This window comes from Hippoglossus stenolepis, chromosome 20 (genome assembly GCF_022539355.2).
Source record: "Hippoglossus stenolepis isolate QCI-W04-F060 chromosome 20, HSTE1.2, whole genome shotgun sequence".
NCBI lineage: Eukaryota > Metazoa > Chordata > Actinopteri > Pleuronectiformes > Pleuronectidae > Hippoglossus > Hippoglossus stenolepis.
Genome location: NC_061502.1, coordinates 19,454,896 through 19,479,138, shown reverse-complemented (window position 1 = coordinate 19,479,138; position 24,243 = coordinate 19,454,896). Strand labels below are relative to the sequence as shown.

At 44.1% G+C, this 24,243-nt stretch overlaps 2 protein-coding genes across 3 annotated transcripts in view; both read right to left on the bottom strand.

Moving 5' to 3' along the window:
- Nucleotides 1-10,288, bottom strand: part of galnt14 (UDP-N-acetyl-alpha-D-galactosamine:polypeptide N-acetylgalactosaminyltransferase 14 (GalNAc-T14)) — a 108,000-nt gene extending 97,712 nt beyond the window's left edge. The window contains exons 1-2 of the mRNA XM_035144410.2: nt 10,209-10,288; nt 8,733-9,203 (exon numbers count right to left, since the gene is read on the bottom strand). Coding sequence (XP_035000301.1) covers nt 8,733-8,882 — 150 coding nt within the window. The 5' untranslated portion in view covers nt 8,883-9,203; nt 10,209-10,288. The remainder of the gene's footprint in view (nt 1-8,732; nt 9,204-10,208) is intronic.
- Nucleotides 10,289-14,238: 3,950 nt separating this feature from the next.
- On the bottom strand, nt 14,239-24,050 carry zfand3 (zinc finger, AN1-type domain 3). 2 transcript variants are annotated; one of them, XM_035143804.1, is made up of 7 exons: nt 23,505-24,050; nt 20,339-20,379; nt 16,574-16,765; nt 16,361-16,426; nt 16,101-16,271; nt 14,635-14,655; nt 14,345-14,487 (listed from the first exon to the last, which is right to left on the bottom strand). In XM_035143804.1, exons 1-6 carry the CDS (start codon nt 23,570-23,572, stop codon nt 14,639-14,641), a joined length of 555 nt encoding a protein of 184 aa, XP_034999695.1. In that variant the 5' UTR covers nt 23,573-24,050; the 3' UTR covers nt 14,345-14,487; nt 14,635-14,638. The 2 variants fall into 2 exon arrangements, with proteins under 2 accessions (XP_034999694.1, XP_034999695.1); XM_035143803.2 differs by lacking the exon at nt 14,635-14,655 and having other exon boundaries at nt 14,239-14,487.
- Nucleotides 24,051-24,243: the final 193 nt, after the last annotated feature.

The window sequence follows — 24,243 nt, the reverse complement described above, 5'->3', positions numbered from 1 at the left end:
TATATGTAAGGTGATAGTCTATTTGAACTACTTTAAATTTTTTATAATTAAATAAGCAATTAAAAGCACACACACACACACACACACACAATTAAAGGTTATCAAACAACAAACAGGAGGAGTAATAAAACTAATAACAACAGGTTAGTTTGCCCTCTGTGAAAACACACTTTGACACACACTCAAAGACACAACAACACACATACACAACTTTTATTATATGTCTGCAGCTGTGTGCGTGTGTGTGTGTGTGTGTGTGTGTGTGTTCATATGTGTGTCTGTGTGTGTTACAGGTGTGTGTCTTAGAGCTTCAATCTAATCCCTTTCTTTATTGGACCACGGCAGCAGGGCCAGTCGGGAAATACACAATATTGCGTGTGTGTGTGTGTGTGTGTGTGTGTGTGTGTGTGTGTTTGAGTTTTCAGAGTCGAGCAGCAGCAGGAGGAGGAAGAGGAGGAGGAGGTGGAGGAGGAAGAAGGAGATAGAGGAGCGCTGGTTTAAATCCTCCTGGTAATATTGCTTTCTTCACTCTCTTGGCAGGGAGATTAACTGCTAATGGAGAGGATATATGTGCTATTAGCCCCAACAACAGCAACAGCAATGACAACGGTGACGGGAGAGGCAGCGCGACGCCGAGGACGAGGACGAGGACAAACTGAGACTGTCTGAGGCTTCGGAGAAGAGGAACCAACATGACTTTCAAAATGTTCATCAAATGAATTAGACCGAGATTAGAAAGGCAGAGCTGTGATGTGGACACACACAGATTTAGGTCACAAGTTTTATTTCCTACTCGATCCTGATCACTCCCTCAGGAGTAGAGACCGTAAATAAAGATGGACGACATGACGGCAGTTTGGTTTTAATTAGTTATTAAACGCTCTATAAACGGGGCGAAACGTCATGATTGACACCGACTCGTGATTGGTCGAGCGTGTGCACAGACTCTGGCTCCAAATAACGTCAAGAGCGCAAGATGGCGTAGCCTGCATCCGGGATATTTTAGCTTCCTTTTGGGAGGAAGTGGAAGTGGAGACCAGAAATCTGAGCTAAAAGATTGAGATCAGCCAGAAACACGACTCTAATGTTGCTCTGTTATCGCTGGATGTGTAAAGAACAGATTCACCACGTCAACTTAATACACGCTGTGTCCACGCTGTGTTTAGAGCTGATTACTGCTGCAGTTGCAGGTTAAAGTTGGAGAAGGTTCAGGGATGTTTATGTTCCTGATGCTGTAACTCTCCAGATGTTGGTGCAGCCGTGGCCGGTGCTAACACCGAGGCGGTGACGGGAGACGTTGGCTGCGACCGAGCAAAGAAACGACACATCGAGCACAAACGACTGGCGACAGCGAAAACAGCTTGTACTCTGTCTCCTTTAAACCAGTTCATTTGCTCCCTGTCGTCTCCCTCTCGTTGTTCTTGTTGTGTTTCTGTTGTCGCCCCCACAGCCCCCCCCCTCTACACTTTCTCTTCTCTTGTCCCTGCACTTTATCCATTTATGTCTCTCTCTCTCTCTTTTCCGTTCTCTCCTCTTTTTCATCCTCTCCCCTTCCTTGTCTGCCTCGGTTTTCTCTCTCACTCGTCTCTTAGTTTTTGACTTTCCTCTTTGGTTCACCCCTCCCTCCCTCTCCCCTCCCTCCCTCCCTCTCTCCCTGTTATCTTTCTCTCCCACTCTCTTCATCCTCATTTTAGACTCCGCTCTCTATAAACTAGATTGATGGCTCAATCCTACATGCATCAAGGTGAGAATTACAATTTTCGTGCCGGCGCAAAGACACAAGTACACACTCGCACAAATGGCAGCAGACAATGACAACCCTATTCTCACAGTCACTCCCTTCGCCTCACACACACACACACACACACACACAGAATATATATATCATTTTCTTCACTAGCAACATGACATAAGTTTGATATGAATCAATTATGCATCGTACGATCACAGTGACGGGTTTGACACATACATCAAGTTCTACCTTCTACTGCCTCTTAGTACGAGTTGGTCATTTTCTGCACTTAAGGAAGTCAAAATGAACTCAGGAGCAAAAATCTGTCTTTAAGTCTTTGACACGTACGGATACCCTGAAACATACAGTATGTCTGTGTGTGTGTGTGTGTGTGTGTGTGTGTGTGTGTGTGTGTGTGTGTGTGTGTGTGTGTGTGTGTCACAGATGCACAAAGCACACACAACGCACATACATAGAACATAAATGAAGTAAAAATGTGTGGTTATGATTTATGGACACTTTCCTGCTTTGCCTGGATGCTTCCTTAAATATAGAATTATCAGCTGCTGTCAGCTTCCCACGCCTCTCGTGTGTGTGTGTGTGTGTGTGTGTGTGTGTGTGTGTGTGTGTGTGTGAGACAGCGTTGACGGGCGAAGAGAGTGTGTGTCACGTGCACGGTATACATGGATCATTTCGCAGTCAAAGATGCTTGATTATGCTGCATCCCCAACTTAAAAAAAAAAAACTATTTATGCTGATTCTTGCCTGTTTTTTTTCCTGGATGGTCTGAATCATTTATACAGGAGCGAGAGATGGTGGTGGTGGGGGCAACTGCTTTTGTGGGAAACGTGCTTCTTGATGCAGGACTGGCACAGTGATTGCAAATTGCCCGTCTGTGTATAATATCTGTTCCTTTAGCTGAAAGCCACAGAGTCGCTGTCACACACTTATGTTATTTTCTCAATGAGCACTTCTCATCAACAGGTGACCTTTGACCCCTGACCCTCAGATCGTCAGGTGTCTGTCACCATTCAGGAGCTGCAGGTTTACTTCAACTGGAAGTTCTATGTTTGGACTAAGAGGCAAATATTCTAGAAAATAACCAACATAAAACTCAAAATTTGATATGATGAATAGTTTGAGGGAGAAAACAAAAGGCTCTGAAAAAAAAAAAGAGTTACTGGTGGAACACAACTATTATATATCAGGGGCTGGATAATTAAAAAGACAGTGACAGGGAAATGAAGTGAAATAAATTCAAATGTCAGTTGAACATTTGTTATCTCCAGGAGCTCATCTGGTCCATTTAAATTGAATTTAACTGTTTTATAAAAGGTTTTAAAAGGCTGGACTCAACACAAACTCTAATAAATAAGAAAATAAAGTAAAATACATTAAATCATCGTCTGTGGCAGGTGATTTTGTTTGGTGACTTTTGTGATGTATCAGCCGCTGTAACCGTTGAACCACAGTCGGGTTAATTTGTCTCATGAAGCCAGTGTCTTTAACCAACCTTTGGACCCTTCTGTACACAGAGCCGACTATAATCCATATTATTTTTATTTTTATTATTATTATTCCCGGGGCGGGGAGCCGCTCTGAAAACTCATTTCCCTGTCCTCTTGTCCGTGTGAATGCCTCCTGATGGGGAGAGGGAAGGAGAAAGGAACAATAACTGCATTTCATAGGACGGGAAAATGAATAATTTCAGCAGCGGGTGTGCATGCAGTGTGTGTTAGTGTGCGGCGTAGTGCGGTGCACGGCATATCGGCGTGTTTGGCTCGTGGAGCAACTGTGACACACAAGGCGAGCACAGTGATTGGAGCATCGATCTTGTTTCCTGGAGAAATGAAAGTGAGACGGAAAGTAAGAAATGGAAAGATGACGAGTTAGAAGAATAGAACAAGTCAAACTGTGTGAGGTTTGGATTCACTAGTTATTTTTCCACATAGTTTTCTTTTAATATTCCTGTGACGCGTATTTTGAGTTATTTCTTTTACATTTTGGAATATGAGAAGTAAACTAACCATAATGGTCAAGTTTGTTTTTATTCTTTTCTGACTCTAGGTCATATTTTCTGTGTACGCTTGGCTCGAGTGGAGTTGGTGAACTTTGACCGGCGACGTCACAGCCTCAACGACATAAATGGCTGTAGTTTCCATAGAGAGCCAAGATGGAGGAGAGACCCTGATATTACGATACTTTGTGTCATAAGGTTTTCGTGAAGTGTCTTTTTATGTTTATTTAGAGATCTTACAAAATTTGTGATTTGAGCTGCTCAGCTCATGTGGGGAGTAAAGGTTGTTTCCAACAGCAGCAGAGTGGATTATTGTGTAACTACATCAGTGACACACGATGGGACAACAAGTCTGTGAAGGTCTCATATCGACCGACACATGAATCAGTCCAGCTCTGATTTACAAACACCATTTTTGACAGAATTTCAAAGTTGGTGGTCAAACGGAGCACGAACCAAAAAACACCCGACAACAGCGCACAACAAACCTCCAGTCGTTGTGTTTGTAACGTGCAGAGTCGAGTGAGAAACAATCTGCTGACACGCGGGAACGGTTCCTGTGACGACGTTCTCGTCATATAAAGAAAATAACTGTGATTCCTCTGTCTGGGCCGTCCTGGGACACACACACGCCACACACACACACACACACACACAACACACACACACACACACACAGGGAGGGGGGCAGAGTGTCCTTCAATATTCAGTGAACCAACAGATCGCTTCCTCTTCCATGTTTGGACTTCTGATGGGAGAGACTCCATAAAGACCCCCTGCCAACCTGCCTGAGGACACAGGCACACTCCAACCACGCTGCTTCAAAAGACTCTCTGCCTGTGTGTGTGTGTCTCTGTGTGTGTGTGTGTGTGTGTGTGTGTGTGTGTGTGTGTGTGTGGTGTGTGTGTGGTGTGTGCGTGTGTGTGTGTGTAGTACAGGAGTGGGGGTGCTAGGTAAACAGGAGTGCAGGCTAATCCTGTGAGGAATGGGAATTCTGAATTAGCATTTGAATGCTGACGGTGCCACACACGACTACTCCTCACAAAACGGACACACATCCTCAGTCCTGGCTTACACGGACACGCAAAAAGACCGCACACGTTTTCTCTTCATCACACTTGTAGCTGACGTGCACGGCCAATACTTCAGAGGAAAAACTACCTGCTGGTTTGATACTGAGGATTTATCCAGTGGAGTTTTATGAGCTGCTGCTTCACATTCACACGAGCTGCCGACACAACCACAGGCTACGTTTACACATTAATAAAGTGATTTCACTCTAATCAGGGCAATAAAGATGGAAAGATGCATGTAAACAAACATTCAATTGAAACGTGCACTGCTGTCAAAGACAGAGAGGGGCTGATGTGTGAGAAAGCAAATGTCAGTTGCTGAAGACTTTGAGAAGAGTTTTTCCGGCCAGCGCCCGATAAATATCTGAGTGAGTTCATGTGAGAGCAGGAAAACGTCCAGGAAATTCACAGCGAGCAGAACAACTGGAAGAACACAAATATCAGAGGATCCTGCACGTTCATGTATGAAAACTATTTTGTGACATTGTTTGAAACTATTGTGCGACAGCTGTGTTTTCATACCCTGTTTGTTCGTGTGTGTGTTTGTGAACAGGATTATGCAAAAACTACAAGATGGATTTCCACAAAATTTGTCGAAAGGATGAGACACGAGTCAAGAAGGATCCCATTAGAGTTTGAGGCGGATCAAGAAATGTGTGTGTGTGTGTGTGTGTGTTATTTGGTGCCAATAAGAATACAAAACAGATTTAAACGTGGTTTCCGAAGGGCGTCGGCTTTTTTCCGCCGCAGCACGTTAACAATTGAAGCCACGAACCTTTAATTAACACCAACATGTAGCTGAGATAAAGTGGATTCAAGAGTTTACATGTATCTTCAATAGTTAAAAGGAATTTATCCAAACAACATGAAGGATTTAAAGGACTGCTGGAGGAAGGAGCTCCACTGAAAGAGCCCAGTGTATGTTTCTTATTTTGTGATAGGAACAGACTGTATGCTGGGTAATGATGATACGAGGCTGTACCTGCTGACACGTTTTACACCGGGTGTGAAAAACTGCAGGATTAAGTTGGCAAGTCTGTATCTGGCACGGGAATTAGCCAAGGTGTGTTACAGCTAGTGTGTCCTGACTTGAAAATGACACACACACACACACACACACACACACACACACACACACACACACACACACACACACACACACACACACACACACACACACACACACACACACAAGAGTCTTGCAGAATGTGATTCTCTCATTAGCTTGTGCGCTCACATCTCACAGAACAAGTCCACACAAGACAAGACCATCCCTCCCTTTTCTCCTTCTTCTCCTTCTTCTTCTTCTCCTTCTTCTTCTTCTTCTCCTGCTCAGCTAAGTGGCTGCAGCTGCTTCCACCCCTACAACTTAAGTAGTTTAATTACATTTGGAATTTTTATCTGGAGGCATTTAGCTGAGGATCTTATCCAGGTCAAGTTACAATGAAAGCCGCAGCAGATTAAGCTTCAATGCCTGAATTATCCACCGTCTGAAAAACACCTCCTACTCGTAGGAAATTATGGCGCGTCTCAAGATTAAGACAAAGTGAGGATCTTCTTTAAGAGCCGAGTGTCTTCGGAGCCGTGTTGTCGACACACACTTATTATACGTTTACCGACTGGATTCTCGATTCACAAATGCTGTTTATGCTCATTTGCTCCAAAATTGTTATAATTACATGACGTTGATGCAACTTATATTGTTTAACTTTAGAAACTAAAGCCTCTTTTCCATCTGGTCATAAAACTCACTATCATCTGGCTTTTGTCTGCAATGTGAATAAATTCATTCTGTATTCACTCAAATGACTCTGACTGCTTTTCTATCAGCAGTGATGGAAACGTGTGAACAAGGTGAACGTGCTGTTAGGTAGACGTGATTATGTAGTTTGTCTGTAACAAACTGTTTACTGTTATTATATTTTTAGATATTTACAAAGAAGAAAACGTGTATTTATGTTTATTTTTGTTGTTTATTTTCTTAGTTCAAGTTCGATATACAAGTCTTTTTTTATTTAAAATAAAGTTTATGATTAAACTGTAAATTATCAAGGCTCAATTCCATTTCTTTGTAATAAGGAAACATTGACAATCTTTTTTTTTATATCTATCAGCCAATATGTGGTTATCAGAAGTCTTTCCTTATATAAATATAATATCCTTCAGGCTCTATAGGAAAACTCAAGCATTCTTTCCAAAACTACAATATTCCAGCAACATACAATCATATTCTTACACTAAATATTAATGTCCACAGGTGCAAAATGAGATTCTATTCAATCCTCTACTTTATTGTAACATTGCTATAAGATCACATGGTTTCTCTAATGCATACGAAGTGGGATTGAAATGAAACTACTTGTATTTTGATGTGTTCTAATCTCACAGTTTTATACAGAAGGAATGTGTGTGTGTTCGTATAGTTCAATAAAACGATGTCGCAGAGGCAGGATCAATACAACTTAGCCCACGAGCGACAGTTCACACGCTGCAGGTCTTTTACATAACACGCCTCGTGCAGCGCGCGGCGGGCGCAGACACCAAGCCGGGTCGAGAACCAACCCAATTATCTTCAGAGGCTCCGCAGCGATCTGATAATGAATGGATGCCACGATAAGAGTCTCTACAGTGTGATGATGCAGGGTTATGGGAACAGCACTGTCAGTTTTATCTCAGGAAATTAAAAACCACAACCTACAGAGCCACTGCAGAAGGAGTTAAGATCCTGTGATGGTCTCGAATCTTCTGTAGACTTACAACGTGTCAGATTTAATTATCTTCACCGAGGAGGTGATGTCGTCACTCTGCTTTGTTTGTTTGTTTGTTTGTTTGTTTGTTTGTTTGTCAGCAGGATTAAACTCAAACTAATAAACAAATTTCAACAAAACTTTGATGAAACATGCGTCAAGAAGGAACTTTGTGTTTTTAAACCTCTGGAAAAGAGGTTATTCTTCTTTGACTTTTGTCGTTAGCGGAAATCACGCAAAAAAACTAAAGAACCAATTTTATGAAACTTGGTGGACGGATGGTGAATATGAGCCGAGGAACTTTTGGATTTGATTAAGCAGCAGATCCAGATTGTTTTTTCTCACCGATTTCACACATGTCTCATGAAATAATTAATACATCTTGATGAAAAAATATATATAGATATCTATGAGTGTGTGAAGTTTGGTGGAGCTTGACTGAATTTAAAAGGCGGAGGTACGAGTTCTACTGAGAATCACTCAAGTTTAGATTTAATTTAGAGCAGACAGAGGAAACTGTATTTACTCCCTAGTGACCACACTCTCTTCTTACACACACACACACACACACCCTCTCTCTTTACACACACACACACACACACACACACACACAATCTCTCACATACACACACACCCTCTCTCACACACACACCCTCTCTCTCTCTTCACACACACACACACACACACACACACACACACCCTCTCTCTCTCTCACACACACACACACACCCTCTCTCTCTCTGTCTCTCACACACACACACACACACACACACACACACACCCTCTATCTCTCTCTCTCACACACACACACACCCCTCTCTCTCTCTCTCTCTCTCACACACACACACACACACACACACACACACACCCTCTCTCTCTCTCTCTCTCACACACACACACCCTCTCTCTCTCTCTCTATCTCACACACACACACCCTCTCTCTCTCTCTCTCTTCACCACACACACACACTATTCTCACACACACCCTCTCTCTCTCTGTCACACACACACACACACACACCTCTCTGTCACACACACACACACACACACACCCTCTCTCTCTGTCTCTCCACACACACACACACACACACACACACACACACACACACACACACACACACACACCCCCCCAGAGTAGAGGGGTGGAGGAGTCTTTACTTCACCTGGTTGTTGACCGTGTCTCCTCCGCCTCCTCCCGCCCCGGCCCCCAGCTCCGGCAGCCTCCTCCGGCTGAGCACCAGCAGGTAAACGAGCGCTCCCAGCCACACCAGCAGCGCCACGGTCACCGCCAGCTTCCGACAGAGACGCTTCATGTTCCGCTCAGGAGGAGCCGGCGGCGCCCGGAGCCGCTGTCAGAAGCTCATGACACCAACAAACAAACAAACAACAACAACAACAACAACTCCTACGACACACTGCGAGCGGCTCCGGTCCCGGTGACGGTGAAGCGGAGGCTGAGGTGCGCGCGCTCCCTCTCACACGCTCCGTGTGTGAACTCAGCAGCTCGAGCGCTTCTCTGACGGCCGCGCGTGCGTGGGTCTGTGCGCGTGAGACAGTGTGTGTGTGTGTGTGTGTGTGTCGGTGAGGGAGTCCTGGACCCTCCTGGAGGTTGGAACGAGGGAGAGGAGCGCCACCTACCGGCAGACAGCACCACATGGAGATGACATTAGAATGCAATAACAATAGAATATGTAGAATAGATTAGAGTGTGCATGAAACATTGACTCTATGCATTTCAATGACATGTTAAATGTCCAGGTAAATATATATATATATATGTATATATCGTACATTTAATTAAGAGTTCATCATTGGGAGCTAGTGAATAAATAAAATAACTTGAGGGATTTGATTACATAAAGTTAAGGAAAATATTATTTCCTTAATTGTCTCATAGATCTGAACAAGATGCTACACACAGATAAAGAGTCAAATGAATCTGCATCAGTGATTTTTAGTGTTAAGATTGAGAGAAAAAGAAAGAGAACTCAGAAAGAAGGTGTGAGAAGAAAGAGGAGAATACAACGAGAGGAAGAGGAAGAGGAAGAGGAAGAGGAAGAGGAAGAGGAAGAGGTTCCTTCTTCTGCTGCCGTCACATGAACAGAAGAAAACGTCCCCACATTTTATTTCAATAACTTATCAGCATTACTTTCATCTTAGTGTCGTTAATAACACACGAGGAACAAAGATAAAACTGATCCTTTGATTTCTGCCTTTACTGTCCGAGTGCGCCATCTACTGTTCACACTGAGTAATGTCGGTTTCTGATGGATCTCAAACAGGAAGACATTCACCAATATTTAAATAAAACTACAGAAAATACATGAACAAAACTCAACATCTCCACATGAACACGACTCCCAGTCAAAGTGAAGCGATATTAAACTACTTTAATAAATCCAACTAACAAACAAACACCAATAAAAACACAACTTCCTTCACAGATAAAGCTGAAAATGTGGGAAAAGGTGGTTGTGCCAGATAAATACAATCAACTAGAACAGTCCTTAACTTCATGTAAACTGCACTAAGGTCCACACACTCGTAGATGTCTGTTCCCTGAATATGTCAGGACCAAGATCTCTGCTTTATTTCTGGAGAAATTCACTTAACAACACCGACATTTAATGGGTTCTCACCTGATTTATACCAAATCCTTTCTGTCACGGTCCTCCGTCCTGTAGCTAATCCTGCTGAACCAGAACAGAGAGAACCAGGCCTGAGGACCAAACCCAATGAAAACCAACAGGATCAAAGTAAAGACTGATCCACAGAGAAACTTCACCACAGCAACACAGGAAGTGGCACAAACCAAACAACACAGTGGTCAACAAACTTACCGACAGCTCTTCTTCATCCACCTTTTCATTCCAAGCAAAGTCTTTTCAAACTAACAGCTCAGGAGGGTTAGAACAAGAGAAGTAGAACAAGAACAAGAGGAGAACAAGAACAAGAGAAGAACAAGAACAAGAACAAGAGAACAAGAACAAGAACAAGAGAACAAGAGAACAAGAGAACAAGAACAAGAACAAGAGACAAAGAAGGAGAAGTCCTCTCTTCAGGTGAGTTCCTGTTACTCAGGGCCCTGCGTGGTGATTGGCCGGTTCAGTCAGAGTAAACCAATGAGCAGCCTGTTGCGGTGGAAGCCAATCAGCTGGTTTCTACCTGCAGAGAATCCTGTTCCTCATTTAACAAACAAAGTTTTACTCATTTCTAACATGAAGAGTTCAAGTCCCCTTGTTTCTTTTTTGCATTCTGAGTTTTCTATTTCTGTCACCTTCTTTAACTTTTATCTCCAGTCTCATGTTTTTATAGTTCAACGCTTTTATTGCCTTGTTTGCCTTTTATTGCTTTTGTATTTTATTGATTATACAAGCTTATTTTTAGTGTGAAGCACTTTGTGGGTTTTATTTCTGTGAAAGGTGCTAAAGAAAATAAATGTATCATCACCCGTTGTATTAATAGCTCAGTGAGGGGGGGTTCACAGGCTGTATTACATTTTTAGGGCTGAATAAGTTTTAGACATTTAGCAGAGTCAGGTTATATATAAGTATAAATATATAATATATATTAACCGTGATGATTTCAGCAACTTCTTTTCTATTTAATATAATGTTCTGTTGACCACCAAAATCTAATCAGTTAATCTGAGATTCAAAGTTAACATTTGTACCAAGTTTGAAGAAATTCCATCGAGGCATTCTCAAACAATACAGCGGCAACCTAAAAAACCTAATACTTCTGGCCACAAGGTGTCGCTTGTCGCCTTAGCAACAGCAGCTGATATACATGTCCACTCACTAGCTTTACCCTGGAGCTTTCGGCCGAATTACATGGTCATCATCAGCAGATTGGATTTGCTCCATGGCCGTGGACAGATTGAGACGATGGGCCCCCTGGGCACCAGAAGGGAAGAGGCCCCACAACCAGAGGTCATCTCGGACTCTAGATCCTTTTCTATATCCAGTCTGAGTGAGACGCTGATTAAGAAAGCAGCCATTGTGTATGTGGTCACTTTGCATTGATGTGTTGTCGGTTTGAATCTCATTTGCTTCTAGAAATAAGCTTCAAGTTGTGTTTTCATGAAAAATCACTGCAGGAAAATCTAAGTTTCTAGTTTAGTTCTGACCAACGTGAGTTTGAATTGTGTGACAGATATTAGAGCCCCGCTCATGGTTTATTTGTACTTTCAAACAAATATAAACATGGAGGAAAGAAAACACACGTGACAACACACACCACATCCTCTAATCCAGTTTATTTTCCTCAGCAGAAAATGGAACACGATAAAATTAAAGGAGAAAATATGACAGAATTATGGTCTTGCTTTTTTTTATACATTTAACTAAATATGCCACTCTATGCTATAGGGTGTTAAGTAACTCAAACTGATATAAGGTTAAATAATTTTCTTTAAAAGGTACAGAAAGATACTCAATTTCTTCCATTTCTCATTAGCACTCAAACAAAAAAAAAAAAGGAACAAGTTTTGTCAAATATCAAAATAAGAACCAGCCAGTTTCTCCTGACTCCCTTTATCCTTCGCTGCGTTCTCATTGGAGAAGACGGGAGGAGGGGGCGTGGTAGGAGATGAGGGAGAGAAGAAACGATAACGTGTGCATGAGGATTAGCATAGTTAAGTGGTGTCTGGTTATAAGGGCTGTCCACCTCCATCAACGTTTACATAGTTATTTTGCAAAAGAAGAAAGTAAATTGAATTTTCCTGCCATTCGAGGAAATCTACTGCTTCATGTTTCTGAGTTCTTCAAATTAAAAAAGAAACAGTAGCAATCCAACATAATCAAATTGGACTTCCTGCAAAGTAATAGCTTTTAATATGCCTACAATGAAAACCAAATTAAAATCTGAAGAAGCAAATATCGGCTTTGAAAAAGTCAAACAGAAAAAGGTTGATCGAGGTGAAACGGCCCCTTTGAGGAAAAGGAAGGAAGGTGTATTTGAACAATATGCACAGCACAGAGTCCAGCAGAGCAAAACTAAACATCTGAGGAAAAGGGAGAAACAACTCAATTTGAGAATTCACGTTTCATTTCTGCAGCATCATCAGACCCGGAGAGCAGCTGCAGTTTGAAGCTGTGGTGTCAACAAGACGTGCAACCCCCCCGACCGGGTCCAACAGAAACATTATAAAAACAAAAACATGCACTTCATCAGGTTCATTAGTAGCAGAATTGAACTGAGGAGAACCGATAGAAGTTTGGTTACTTAACCGAAATTTTCAAGATTTTACCAACATCTGTCTGGTGTCATTTTTTAAAATTTGGTTTCAGGTGTTAAATCTCCCCAATAACCAGAGTTTGGTTAATTTCTCAGCTTTAAAACAAACGTTCACTCGTGCTGCGTATCAATATGACATCACCGATTGAAACTGCGTGAAAAACCCGTCTCTCTTCGATTTCATCGACTCATACTTTATGATTATGTTCCCCGATCTGACACCTGATTCTACTCACAAAAAAAACACAAAATAAGAAATAAATTATAGAGCTATTCAAAGGGTAGTAAGTTATTTTATGTATTCTCTTTCGCACTCTGGTGAAACCATCCATTATGAACTTTAGATTATTTTTCTTAATGAACACATGAAGTTTTGGAGAAGAACTCTTCATTTGAATACAAAAATTCAGTCGTGTTCCCCCGAATGCACCAAGAACAACAGTACCACTCAGTAAATTGAGAAGGGGAGAGGGGGAGGAGGAGAAGAGGATCTGCTACACAGAGGATTTATCTGAGTTACTCTTGTCCATTAGTGTGGTTTTTATTTGAATTTTTTTAAATAGTTATTTGTATTTTTTCTTTTTGTCAACAGTCCATGTGAGCAGAGGCAGGGATTGGCTGTATTGTCCTCCACGACACCGTGGTTGAGAAGTAAAAACAAGCGAATCACCATGACGGCCACATGAAAAACAGAAAGAAATCAAACCATGACAGCATCCTTGCACTGCCTCACTTTACCGTACGACACACTCAAACCTGCACAAATACACTGCTGGTACCATGCATGAGCACAAAACGTTTGGTGATGCCGTGCATGGACCTAAATGTTGGTGGAAGAAGGAAAGGAAACAAGAGAGGAAGGTGGGGTTACAGGTTTGATACTCCAACCCCTTGATGACGACCTGAGGACTGGTCGTGGGATAGAGCCGGACCCCGCACCCGCGACCAAGAAATGGAAAAATAAAAATCAACAAACAATAACTCAGTTGAATGAGAATCCAAACGGATCAGTTCAGCCGAACGCTACAACAGTTCGTTTTCCGCAACTTCCTGTTCTGAAAAAAGGAGCGTGAGCAAGAGGAGGAAACCATGTGCGTGATGTACGACTGACTGGATCCGTCTCTGCGGCGTCCTCCCTCTGAAGACGGCGGGGGTGGGGGTGGGGTTAAGGCTGTGTGTGTGTGAGCATGCGATACTGAACGTGGCTCCGCAGAACAGCCACCGGGGCCCCCTGTTGGCCCCGAGCTGCCTCGCCCGGAGCCGAGTCCGCACAGACGCTCCGGGCGGGAAGTCGGGGTCGACAACAGGGCGCCGTCAAGCTCAGATCCAGAATCGTCGGGTCAGATGCAGGATGTTACGACCGTGCTCCCTCCTCCTCCTCTTCTTCTTCTTCTTCCCCACCCCCTCCCTCCCCCTCCCACCATCACCCCATTTGTCATTCCTCCTCGCTCTCCCTCCACCTCCTCCTCCTCCTCTTAGTAAGCGCCTCATCTCTTCACTGGATGGCTGGACACGGCGTGACCAATCAGGAGCACTCCTCCCCGATGCGTTGGCACGAGCGGCCCACCTTGCGGTCCAGCTTCACCATCTTGAGGACGGCCTCCTCGCGTCCGCGGCCCAGGTGGTCGAACAGGCAGTCGTGCTGCTCAGGTAGACGGTGGAGCATGCAGAATACGTAGCCTGGCGGGGGAAACAGACACAAAGGGGTGAGGGAGGCAGTGACGCAGACTCGTGTTCTGCTGCTCCTGCTTCGTATGGGAGGAAACGTTACATCAGTGGTTTCACCTCACCAACAACACAAGAGACAGAAACAAAGTCTTTACTCACTTCTTCAACCGATTTGCAAAACTTCCCTCGTCCAATTAAAAAAGAGAAACCAACAAAAACTTTAGGTAATTGAAAAAAGTTGTAATCATGAAGTGCAGCTCAGCGAATCATCTGCAAACCTGTGCATCAGGGACTCAGAAAAGGTGTTAAAAGTATATTACATCCATCCTACGCAAAGATCTGAATCTGACAGAAATCTCTACTTGTTACTAAGATTTTAATGACAAATTATTTTTTTTAATGATTCAGTTTTTTAAAATCACATATTTTGTTTGTGCTACCACATACATGTTTAGTACATTTCCCCATAGTGGGAAGTTTGTGGCTTTTCTTACTTTTAGAATTTACAAAAATGTAAACAAACATGAACAGGATCATGAAAACCTGGGTTTGCTTGTTTAGGGTTTGATCCGTTTAAAGGGATTATATAGAAACTGTAAAATTCAGAAAGTGTCAAAGTGACCTGCAGTGATAAGGAGCTGCTGCTGGACTCGGGCCACAGAACCTGAAGCAAAGACCTGCTGCTGCACAAAGAGCTGTTCACCTGTTTATTTAATGATCGGCTCAGAACACAGAACCCAAAGTGGAAAATCATTAGTTGTCGTGAACGATATCATCACCTATGTTGATGAGTCTCTGCAGCCACCTGTTTATTCAAAGTTAGTTAATATTGAACGAGTCCAAATTGCACCACAATCCAACACTGTACTTCCTTGGGTCCTTAACAATACACATGATATAACTATGCCCTTACAAGTTAAACTTATAAGGGCACTTATGTGAGGCTACATCCACACTACGTTTTAATGTTAAAACACATCACTGCTGCTCCGTGTACATCTGCCGTCCACACGACCTGAAACAGAGAAATCGGGAATCTCCATGGACCCTGTTTAAGTTTGAGAACTCGGCGGCGGTGTCAAAGTCTGGACAGGAAACGATGCAGTCATCGACATTTGTTTGCCGATTGGTTCTCATCGGTCAGGACCAACATGCAAAACGTTGCTAACACCAACTGTCAGTAACAGTTCCACCTTGTCATCACTCAGAAGAAAAGACTCTTCAACACTCTTCTTGTGTGTAGTGTTTTCTGTAACCAAGCAACCAACTGCAGAGTAGACAATCTGCTTCCTGTTTTCGCTGACACACACATTGCCAAATGTACGTGAATGGTCACATGATATACTCCAGTGTGTGGTAAAGACTGAGACAGATTATAACTGATGCAGAGCTCAGATGCTTGTGTGGACAGAGATCGTTTTAGTTTCAAAACAAAAACACATTAGTGTGGATGTAGCCTAAATGTGAGAATAAACCCAGGGGCTGACATGCAGTTCCTGCCACCGAGCAGTGGTAGTTTCAGATTTTGAGTTAAACTACACTGGAAGTGGTGCTGGATGAAGCGTGTGCACCCTCTGGGGTCATTCTGACACATGACTGAGAGACAAGGAAGTGTTGTAACTGACCACAGCGGCAGGAGCCCAGTTCCTGCTGCACCAGCTCTAGTTTGGTTTGGCAGCGATAGCAGCGCCGGCGGTTCTTCTGCTTGGGCGTCCCGCGGGCCTCCTCGCTGCTCCCCTCTTTCTCGTCTGTCCGAGGCCGCTTCTCTGGCGTCGCCTCGCCCTCCGAGCCCGAGGCTGCGCAAAACACGACAGGAGTAATGGTTAGCACTCAAAGTGGGACAGGTCACACAGAAGCACCGGCAGGGAGAAGAGGCCGACCGTACCTGATTCTCGTGGACGTTTTGTGGGTGTGCAGAGTGTGCCCTGGGCTGTTTCTGTGGACGACGCGCCTGCAGATGTAAATTAAGAGACTTGTCAGACAGAATAAAACGTTTACTCCAACACCGTACTTCCAAAAATACTATAAAATGACAGAATACTACATGAATTGGACATCAAGCAAGTTTAAGGTTAGTATTAAATCCGTCCGATCTCACCTTCCCTCGTGCTGGGAAACGTTGGCGAGGGCTCTTCGGCCGATGGTTGCTCAGAGCTAGAGGGCGGCGACGACAATAGGGACTGGCTACTGCTACTGCTCGTCTCGCTACTGAAAATGGTTGATTGGCTACTCCCAGTGCTTTGGATAGGCTTGGAGGTGCAGTCCTCTCCTGGCGGCTTCTTCTGGATGTCTGTGGTCAGGGACAGAGAGTGGGATTAGAGAGAAACATACAAGGCGTGGTCCGAAAGCATTGAACTATTAGAGCTGAGGCTGTATAATCTATGGGTCTGACAATGTGCCAAGTTGACAAGAAAAGTTTTATGCCGAGGCACTGGTGACGTGGGCATTTCCCCGAGATAGTTACAGACAGTTCTTTGGATTTTATCAGTAATTTCATGACTTATCAGTTAAGGAGGGATTTATTGGGCTGTACGTAAGAACGCAGATGTCCAAGACAATTGCTCTGTTGTTTTTACTGCCAGCCCCGTAGTAAGAACTCAGGAGAATGTCCGAATGAGTCCATAACAGACGGATGAGAGACGGGAAGAACACACGTAGAAGACAGGACGTCAACTTGAAAAGACAAACTTTTATTCAAGTAGAGACAACTTTAAACTTCGTGGGACAACGGCGTCAATAACGTTCTCTACTTTAGAACTGAAACTGTTGATTAGATCAAGGACAGGAACTGAAGGCAAAGCTGGTGTCCTGTGAATAATGTATAGATGTTTTTGTTGATGGAGCACTTTTTATAGATAACCTCTGTTTTACCTCTGCTGCCGTCAGCAGTGCTCATCATAAAGACAACACAGTAATGATCAGAGAGTCACACCACAACAAACGTGAAGACCTTTAGGAATAGTTAGGTCTAAAATATCTAACTTATTAGGTGTTGAACACGTTTCATACTGGGAAGGTACTTTAAATCCAGGATAGACTGAATTTCTTTGCACTGGCCTCTTTGAGATGATCAATATGAATAATAACACCACCCACGACAACAACACAATATAAAAATCAATGCACACAGCAGACAGTGATTTAGCAAAGTCATGAAAGATCTCAACTGAAGAGCAACATATTCTGACTGTTTGCACCTGAAGTCATTATCACCTCCACCAAGGACGTTATGTTTTCATCAGTTTGTTTGTCTGGCTGTTAATAAAAAAAACTACTGGACAGATTAACATGAAACTTGGAAGGAAGAAAGGGACCAATTAACTTCTGGTGTGGATCTGGATCCGGGGGGGGGGGGTTATCACCATAAGACGCTACATTAACCGGCAAATACAGGAAGTGGCAACACACGGCCGACAAGCCAATCAGAAGGTCAATGACAGAGTTTCCTATTCGTTTGTTTGTCTGTTAGCAGGATTACACAAAAACCACTCGACGCATTTCCACGAAAACTTGTTGGAAGGATGTGATATGGTTCAAGTCACTTTCTTTAACATGGTCAATGAGGATGTTCTTCAACATTTTACTTGATTTCTAAGAGAATAATTTATGGATCTTGATGAAAAATAAAATCAGTCTATAGGAAACAGAGAGCTGAGGGTAAAACGAAAAACATCTGTACTGTAGAGAAAGTTGTGCATAAAGTTTTAGAAACAGTCCCGGCTCTGAACTGAATTAAACACATAACAAGTTCACTCAGCTAACTCTGATTTAGTAAAAGTCTGACACCATCACATGTATAACGATCTCAGACGTTATTGATCCATGAGGATGCCGTCTTTGTTCCTCCCCCTCCGGGGAGGGTGAGGGAGGTCAGCCTAGATTTCGGTTTCTCCTCCACATGTGGGCTAACCCACTTCTGCTCAGCCGCAGTACTCAAGCGTATTGTGTCTATTCTGAGCGTTACAGCTGTCTGCGATGCTAGACTCGATGCTGCGGCCCTAAGGTCCTCGCTGTCTGCTGTACTCCCCGGTTGCCATGGCCGCCACAGGGCTGAAGTGCACCCTCCACCCATCCTCCCAGACCAGACTGGAGAGGACACTGAGAAAACTTAATGCTGGCTTGGACATTTTCAAACTTTAATTGGGCTTTTTTCTTTGTCTGACACGCTGCAGAAAAACACATTCTCTACTTCAAGTAGTTTCAGAAGAAAATGCTGAAAGCTGTAACCAGAAGGAGATTCACTGGGGTGGTATCCGAAGATACTAACTCTTAAAGGACATAGCATGCCCATTTTACCACAAGTTGATATGGTTCCTTGGGGTCTTAATGAAATGTCTGTAACATACTTTGTCAAAATACCACAAGGTCATATAAAACAGCACCTTTACCCTGTATAAACAGCCTCACCGAGTGACCTGTTTTGACTGCCTGTTCCTTTAAATGCTAATGAGCCAGCTCCCCCTCCCCCTCTCCCCATGATTTTAAACGATATAAATTACATATTTTATATGATATAAATTATCAAATATGCATCCCATACTTTGTATTCCCTTGTTGTCCTGGGTTTTAATTTTCCCAATCACATAATTAAATGTCCCCCTGCCCATCCACTACAAGCACAAGCAGACAGACAGAGAGAAGAGAGGTGGGGGGCTATGAAGACCATCATTTCCCGAACCCGACATTCGGTACAACAACAAGCGGAGAAAGCAGAATCGCGGCTGACCTTTATGTACAGTCTATGGGGCTGACCAGCGGAGAAATGCTCGTCTGTGAACAGCCAGGCGGCTGCGTGCTGAGAACGCGCTGCGCTGCTCGCAGCGCACTTCGGCCGTACCGCGGAACTACTGTAACCCGAACTACTGGAATACGACGCGGAACTACTGTAACCGCGACAGTAGAGCTGAACACTGAAGTCTTCACACAGCTGGCAGTGTGGAAGACGCGAGGCAGCGCAGCGCTGTCCAGCGCGCAGCCGCCTGGCTGTTCACCGAGCATTTTCGCTGGTCAGCCCCATAGACTGTATATATAAGGTCAGCCCGCGATTCTGCTTTCTCCGCTTGTTGTTGTACCCGTGAATGGGGCGGGGTTACAGTAGCGCTGAACACTGCGGAAGTCCTCCACACTGCTGCTGTGTGGCGCTGACACAAATTCCAGCTCACGCACGGGAGAGCGGCGGTCGCCCCGAGCAGCTGCTGCAGCCTCCAGTCCCAACGATCAGACAAATGCCACATGAGTGAATCGCGAGCTGACCAGCGGAGAAATGCTCGTCTGTGAACAGCCGCGCTGCTGGGAACGGCGCTGCGCTCTCGCTGCCTCCGGTAAACCCGAAGTAACGAGTGTGGGGGACGGTGTGGGGGACGGGGGGGGGCCAAGACCATGTAGGAGACTTCAGTTCCTTGTTACGACACAATACCCAGGAAGCGCAACCAGTCGCTCAAGCATGACGTTTCTGACTTAGAGGAACTATAACAAACACGAGTGTTTTTCCCAGAGTTTTGGGTTGGTAGACATGCCAGATACCACATTAACCTGTAGAAGCACTAACAAAGTGGAATTTGCATGCTATGTCCCCTTTAACTGATCTCTCAAAAGCAAGTCAAGGTTTTTAATAAAATGGCATTTTCTCTTACACAAGCATGTTCCTTTCTACTTTAATAACCAACCAAAATAATTCAAAAAGGTGGAAACATTTTTTGTTAAGACTTGCTAGCTTTGTTAGCATCACTACCTGAGATCAGCTTTTCGCTGCGTCCCTGGTATGAAGGACAAAATGTGACAAATGTATAAATGAATATCTATTTATACTTCAGTGATTTGTCACATTGCTCGGATTAAAAAACTATTATGTGTTGGCACTTACCAGCAAAACATTTGGAGCACATGTTCATGGTTTTACTGGACCTGAGGAAAGAGGACAGAATATATTTGTGATTAACCTCAACCGAGGACTTTCACCGATACAAATTTAAGACAAAATCACAAATACAACCCAATATATAAAACTTAAATTAAGAAATACACTTTTATGTCAAATTTTGACATAAATGCACATTTTCAGCATTATTAATTCTGTAAAATAAAGGTTTCAGCCCATAACAAATAAATGGGGATCTGTTTGAGACAGAGGCTGAAAAGAGGAGCAGCAGCAGCATTGGACGGTCTGAGGAAAGCGATGCGTTTTCTGAACATTACAGCATGAAAACCTTTTCAGGTAAGAACAGTGATTAAAATCATGATCCTGAATATGAGCAGAATTTGTCTCCTTTTATCCTCAAACACAAAGTACTCTGGACATGCGCTCCTGCTCTTCTTGGTGGTCGGCAGTACCTTTCCTGCAGGTATGCCACGTCTTTCCCTCAGCTTCTGGATCTCTCTTTAACGTTCACACCACCACAATACGTTGGGCTGGCTCGTTTCTATCAGCTGCGAGTCCTGTCAATAGTCAATAGACGCTGGAAGTCCGTAGGGTATTCATGTCATTGTTCCTACAGGAGCTATGTGACTAATGCAGCAGGACAAGCCTGCACAGAATGTTTCACCTTCACCAAGGAGGTGTTGTTTTTTACCCGTTACAGTCACTACACCTGTGAGTCACCAAGATACATCAATAACTCTAAATGACAGGCAGCACAGAAACAAATGACTGGAAGTTGGTGCCGACACAAGTCTGCCATTGTCTTATTTCTGCTATAATTATACAACTGCAGATACAGATTTGGAAAATGTGTTTCCACCACATTCATAAATGTAAAGGTGGCGTCACATCAACACTAACCACAGCTTCAAGAATTGAAAAAGTTGAATCAACCGAGTCAAAGACTGCATTTAAAAACAGGACGGTTTGGTTTCTCAGACTGTGCAGCTGATCCTAATAAACTGCTAACTCCATACCTGACCAATGAAAGGCAAGACTGGTGATGAAACTCAATGAAATTATTAAAATGGTGATTTACGTTTTCAGAGTTCGACCAGACTATCGGCAAGAAATTCAGATAAAAAAGGTAGAAGAGCATTTGTTGGATTTCTCCGAGTATAATTCATGGATCTTGATGAAAGGAATCAGACACGTTTCGGGGATTGATATTTATACGTGTGTGCACTTTGGTGGAGATTCAAATAAAAATCAGGATCTAGTGGATTTAAATGTGGTCTGATACGGGGACTGAGGCCTTGAGGGAGGTGTGAACTCTACCAAGTGTCGTTCTAGTTCTCATTCCTCAGGTTACCATTTCATCCAGGTGATTCACTGATGAGAAACAGCTTCTCTTAAAGAGGAGAAACCAGTAAATCAAATCACCTGGTATCGTCTTTGGTATTAAAACCTTCCTACTCTCAGCAGATTTGAGTACACTTGATCTTAACAGAGTCTTTTTAACGTTGACATGAGCCAATAAGTGTGAAACAAAAACCCTGTATTAGAAGATGTGCGTCACTGGTGCTGCCAGCGGAAGGGGAAGCAAAGAGCCGCGATGCTGAATCCTTCAACACGCCGTCCCTAACCGTGCTCAAGATCTTATTAAGAGGCCTTGAGTTTCAGTGACATGTGCGAGGAGCCTGTGTGGGACAGGCAGAAAGCAGCCCCCCCGGCCAGGTGTTATTCTGAGCACAGGGCTGTAAACACACAACGCTGCTGCCATTTGTGTCACCTGACATTGACAGGTGGGTTACTGGTCCCAGTTTGCCTAGTGGACACCAACAAATGAAGGCAACTGGGGGCTGGATCTTGGGGGAGGGGGTTGGTAGTCAACTGACAGTTCATACCTCAGAACAGGACTGCTGTTATCCTTCAGGTTGTATTTCACACAATGGGAGCTCATCACCACATTACAATGACTAACGCACTTTTAAATGACAGTGTGTTCATTTGCTTCTTGTCTTTAAACATTTGCATTCCCAGTTTATATCTGTCCTCTATGTGAAGCAGTTTGTAACTGGTATTACTGGTCCTCAGAGTGCCTATATTATATTAACTCTGCCGAGAACCATTTGAAAATTGTTCATCCCTCTTTTAAATTCACCCAAAACCATAAATTTAGTCTCATTCCAGTGAAAATATCTGCAAATAGAAGGAAGTGTAATGGATACCTCATTAGTTTAATTAACATATATAATAAAACGTTTTGGGCACAACACAGAGCCCTGAGGGACTTTCCAGCTAACTGTAGAAATTGTCGGCAGTTTGAAACCTCACTGCCATAAAAACGTAGTTCAACAGAACGGCTTTTACTTTTCAGGCCGTTATTTTAAATATTTTATCTGATGTCTTTAATTCTAGATTTTGTTTTAAGCCATTTGTCATCTTTAAATTCAAATGGCATTGTGTTCATTTGCTTCTCGTCTTGGACGTTTTGTATTCCTGTGAGTGTGTGTGTCCTCTTGGAGAGTCACAGACAGTGTCGGTGCTGCTCAGTGATGAGGTGGCAGTGATCTTATCAGAGCTTTATCAGCTGTTATGAGCCTGTAAAGGAGAAACAGTCGTGTTTCAGCGTCGCTGGTGAATCCGGGGTTTGCATGTAGCCACTTCTCTCCGGTGCCAGCACAGGAGTGAATCACATCCGGTTTCTAACCCACATCCAGAGCGACTGTACAAAAAGGTGTGAAACCCCCTGAAACAACCCGGTGGCTCGTTAGCACGGCTCTGTTCGAGGGCAAGTTCACACAAGCTAACGTGCTAACAGTCGCGTCTCTTCCGCCGCAAAGAAAACAGGTTTAAAACGGAACCTGCTGTAATAAATCATGTCTGCGTCGGTCCGTCACGTCCCGAGTCCCCGAGTCCACCTCGAAACACGACGTCCCCGCTTGAAAAGACAACTCCAGCCGCTAAACGGTGGAAAGTGCGTTAGTTTGGAAAGCAGGCGGAGGTTGAGCTAGTTCTCCAGCTAGCAGGTTTATTTATTAGCTAACTCCCCAACCCCCCACCCTCGGCCTGCACAGCAGAACAACAACAATGGGTTCGGACTGGGTGAGACCCGCTGAGCCTCGTCCCATCCGGGTCGTACCCACATTGGATCGGGATTCAAACTCACCCCCAGAATCCGCAGGGGCAGCGCGGAGGGAGCCCCGGAGGCTTGCTTCGCTCGCTGGTGTCTCCCATGACTCCGACACAAGGAAAGAAGCGATGAGGAAACGCGAGGCTGGAGGATGAGTCCGGGGCCTGGTCGATCCCTGGGGGACAACGATCCACAAACACGGATAAATGTCCTCTTTGTCTTACGGTCCACGGGCCGGAGGCGGAGCGGACCGCAGGAATCCTCCGGTCGAGCGGAACCGAGCGTCGGAAGCGGAGGAATCGAACGGGTCCCGGAGAAGCGATCAGCTGGGCGTCGGGACGTGTCGACGGGCGAGCGAAGCGACGGGGGCGTCCCGGGGTTCGAGTCGACACCTAAAGGCTCCGGGAGATCCGCCAGCGTCCGGCACCACGTTCACGAAACACACACATCGACGTGAAATGCGTGGGAGGGGAGAGAAGAGCGAAAATAAATAGATCGAGGAAGGCCTTCCCCTCCGAGCACACCAGGACCACCCCTGCTCACACGTCGAGGGCTCCGGGAACCGTGCACCGGAAACGCGTCCATCAAAGCACTAATGTCAATATTGTACCAAGGAAACCATGAGCCACAAACACGATTTGCTTTGATGTTGATCCATGTTCTGTCTAAAAGGAACCTGACACATAGTTTTCTGTGAATTGTAAATAAAACCACAGACAGAGAACCGACCCAACAACTTTTTATAAAAAACAAAAAGTTTAAAGACCTCTAAACG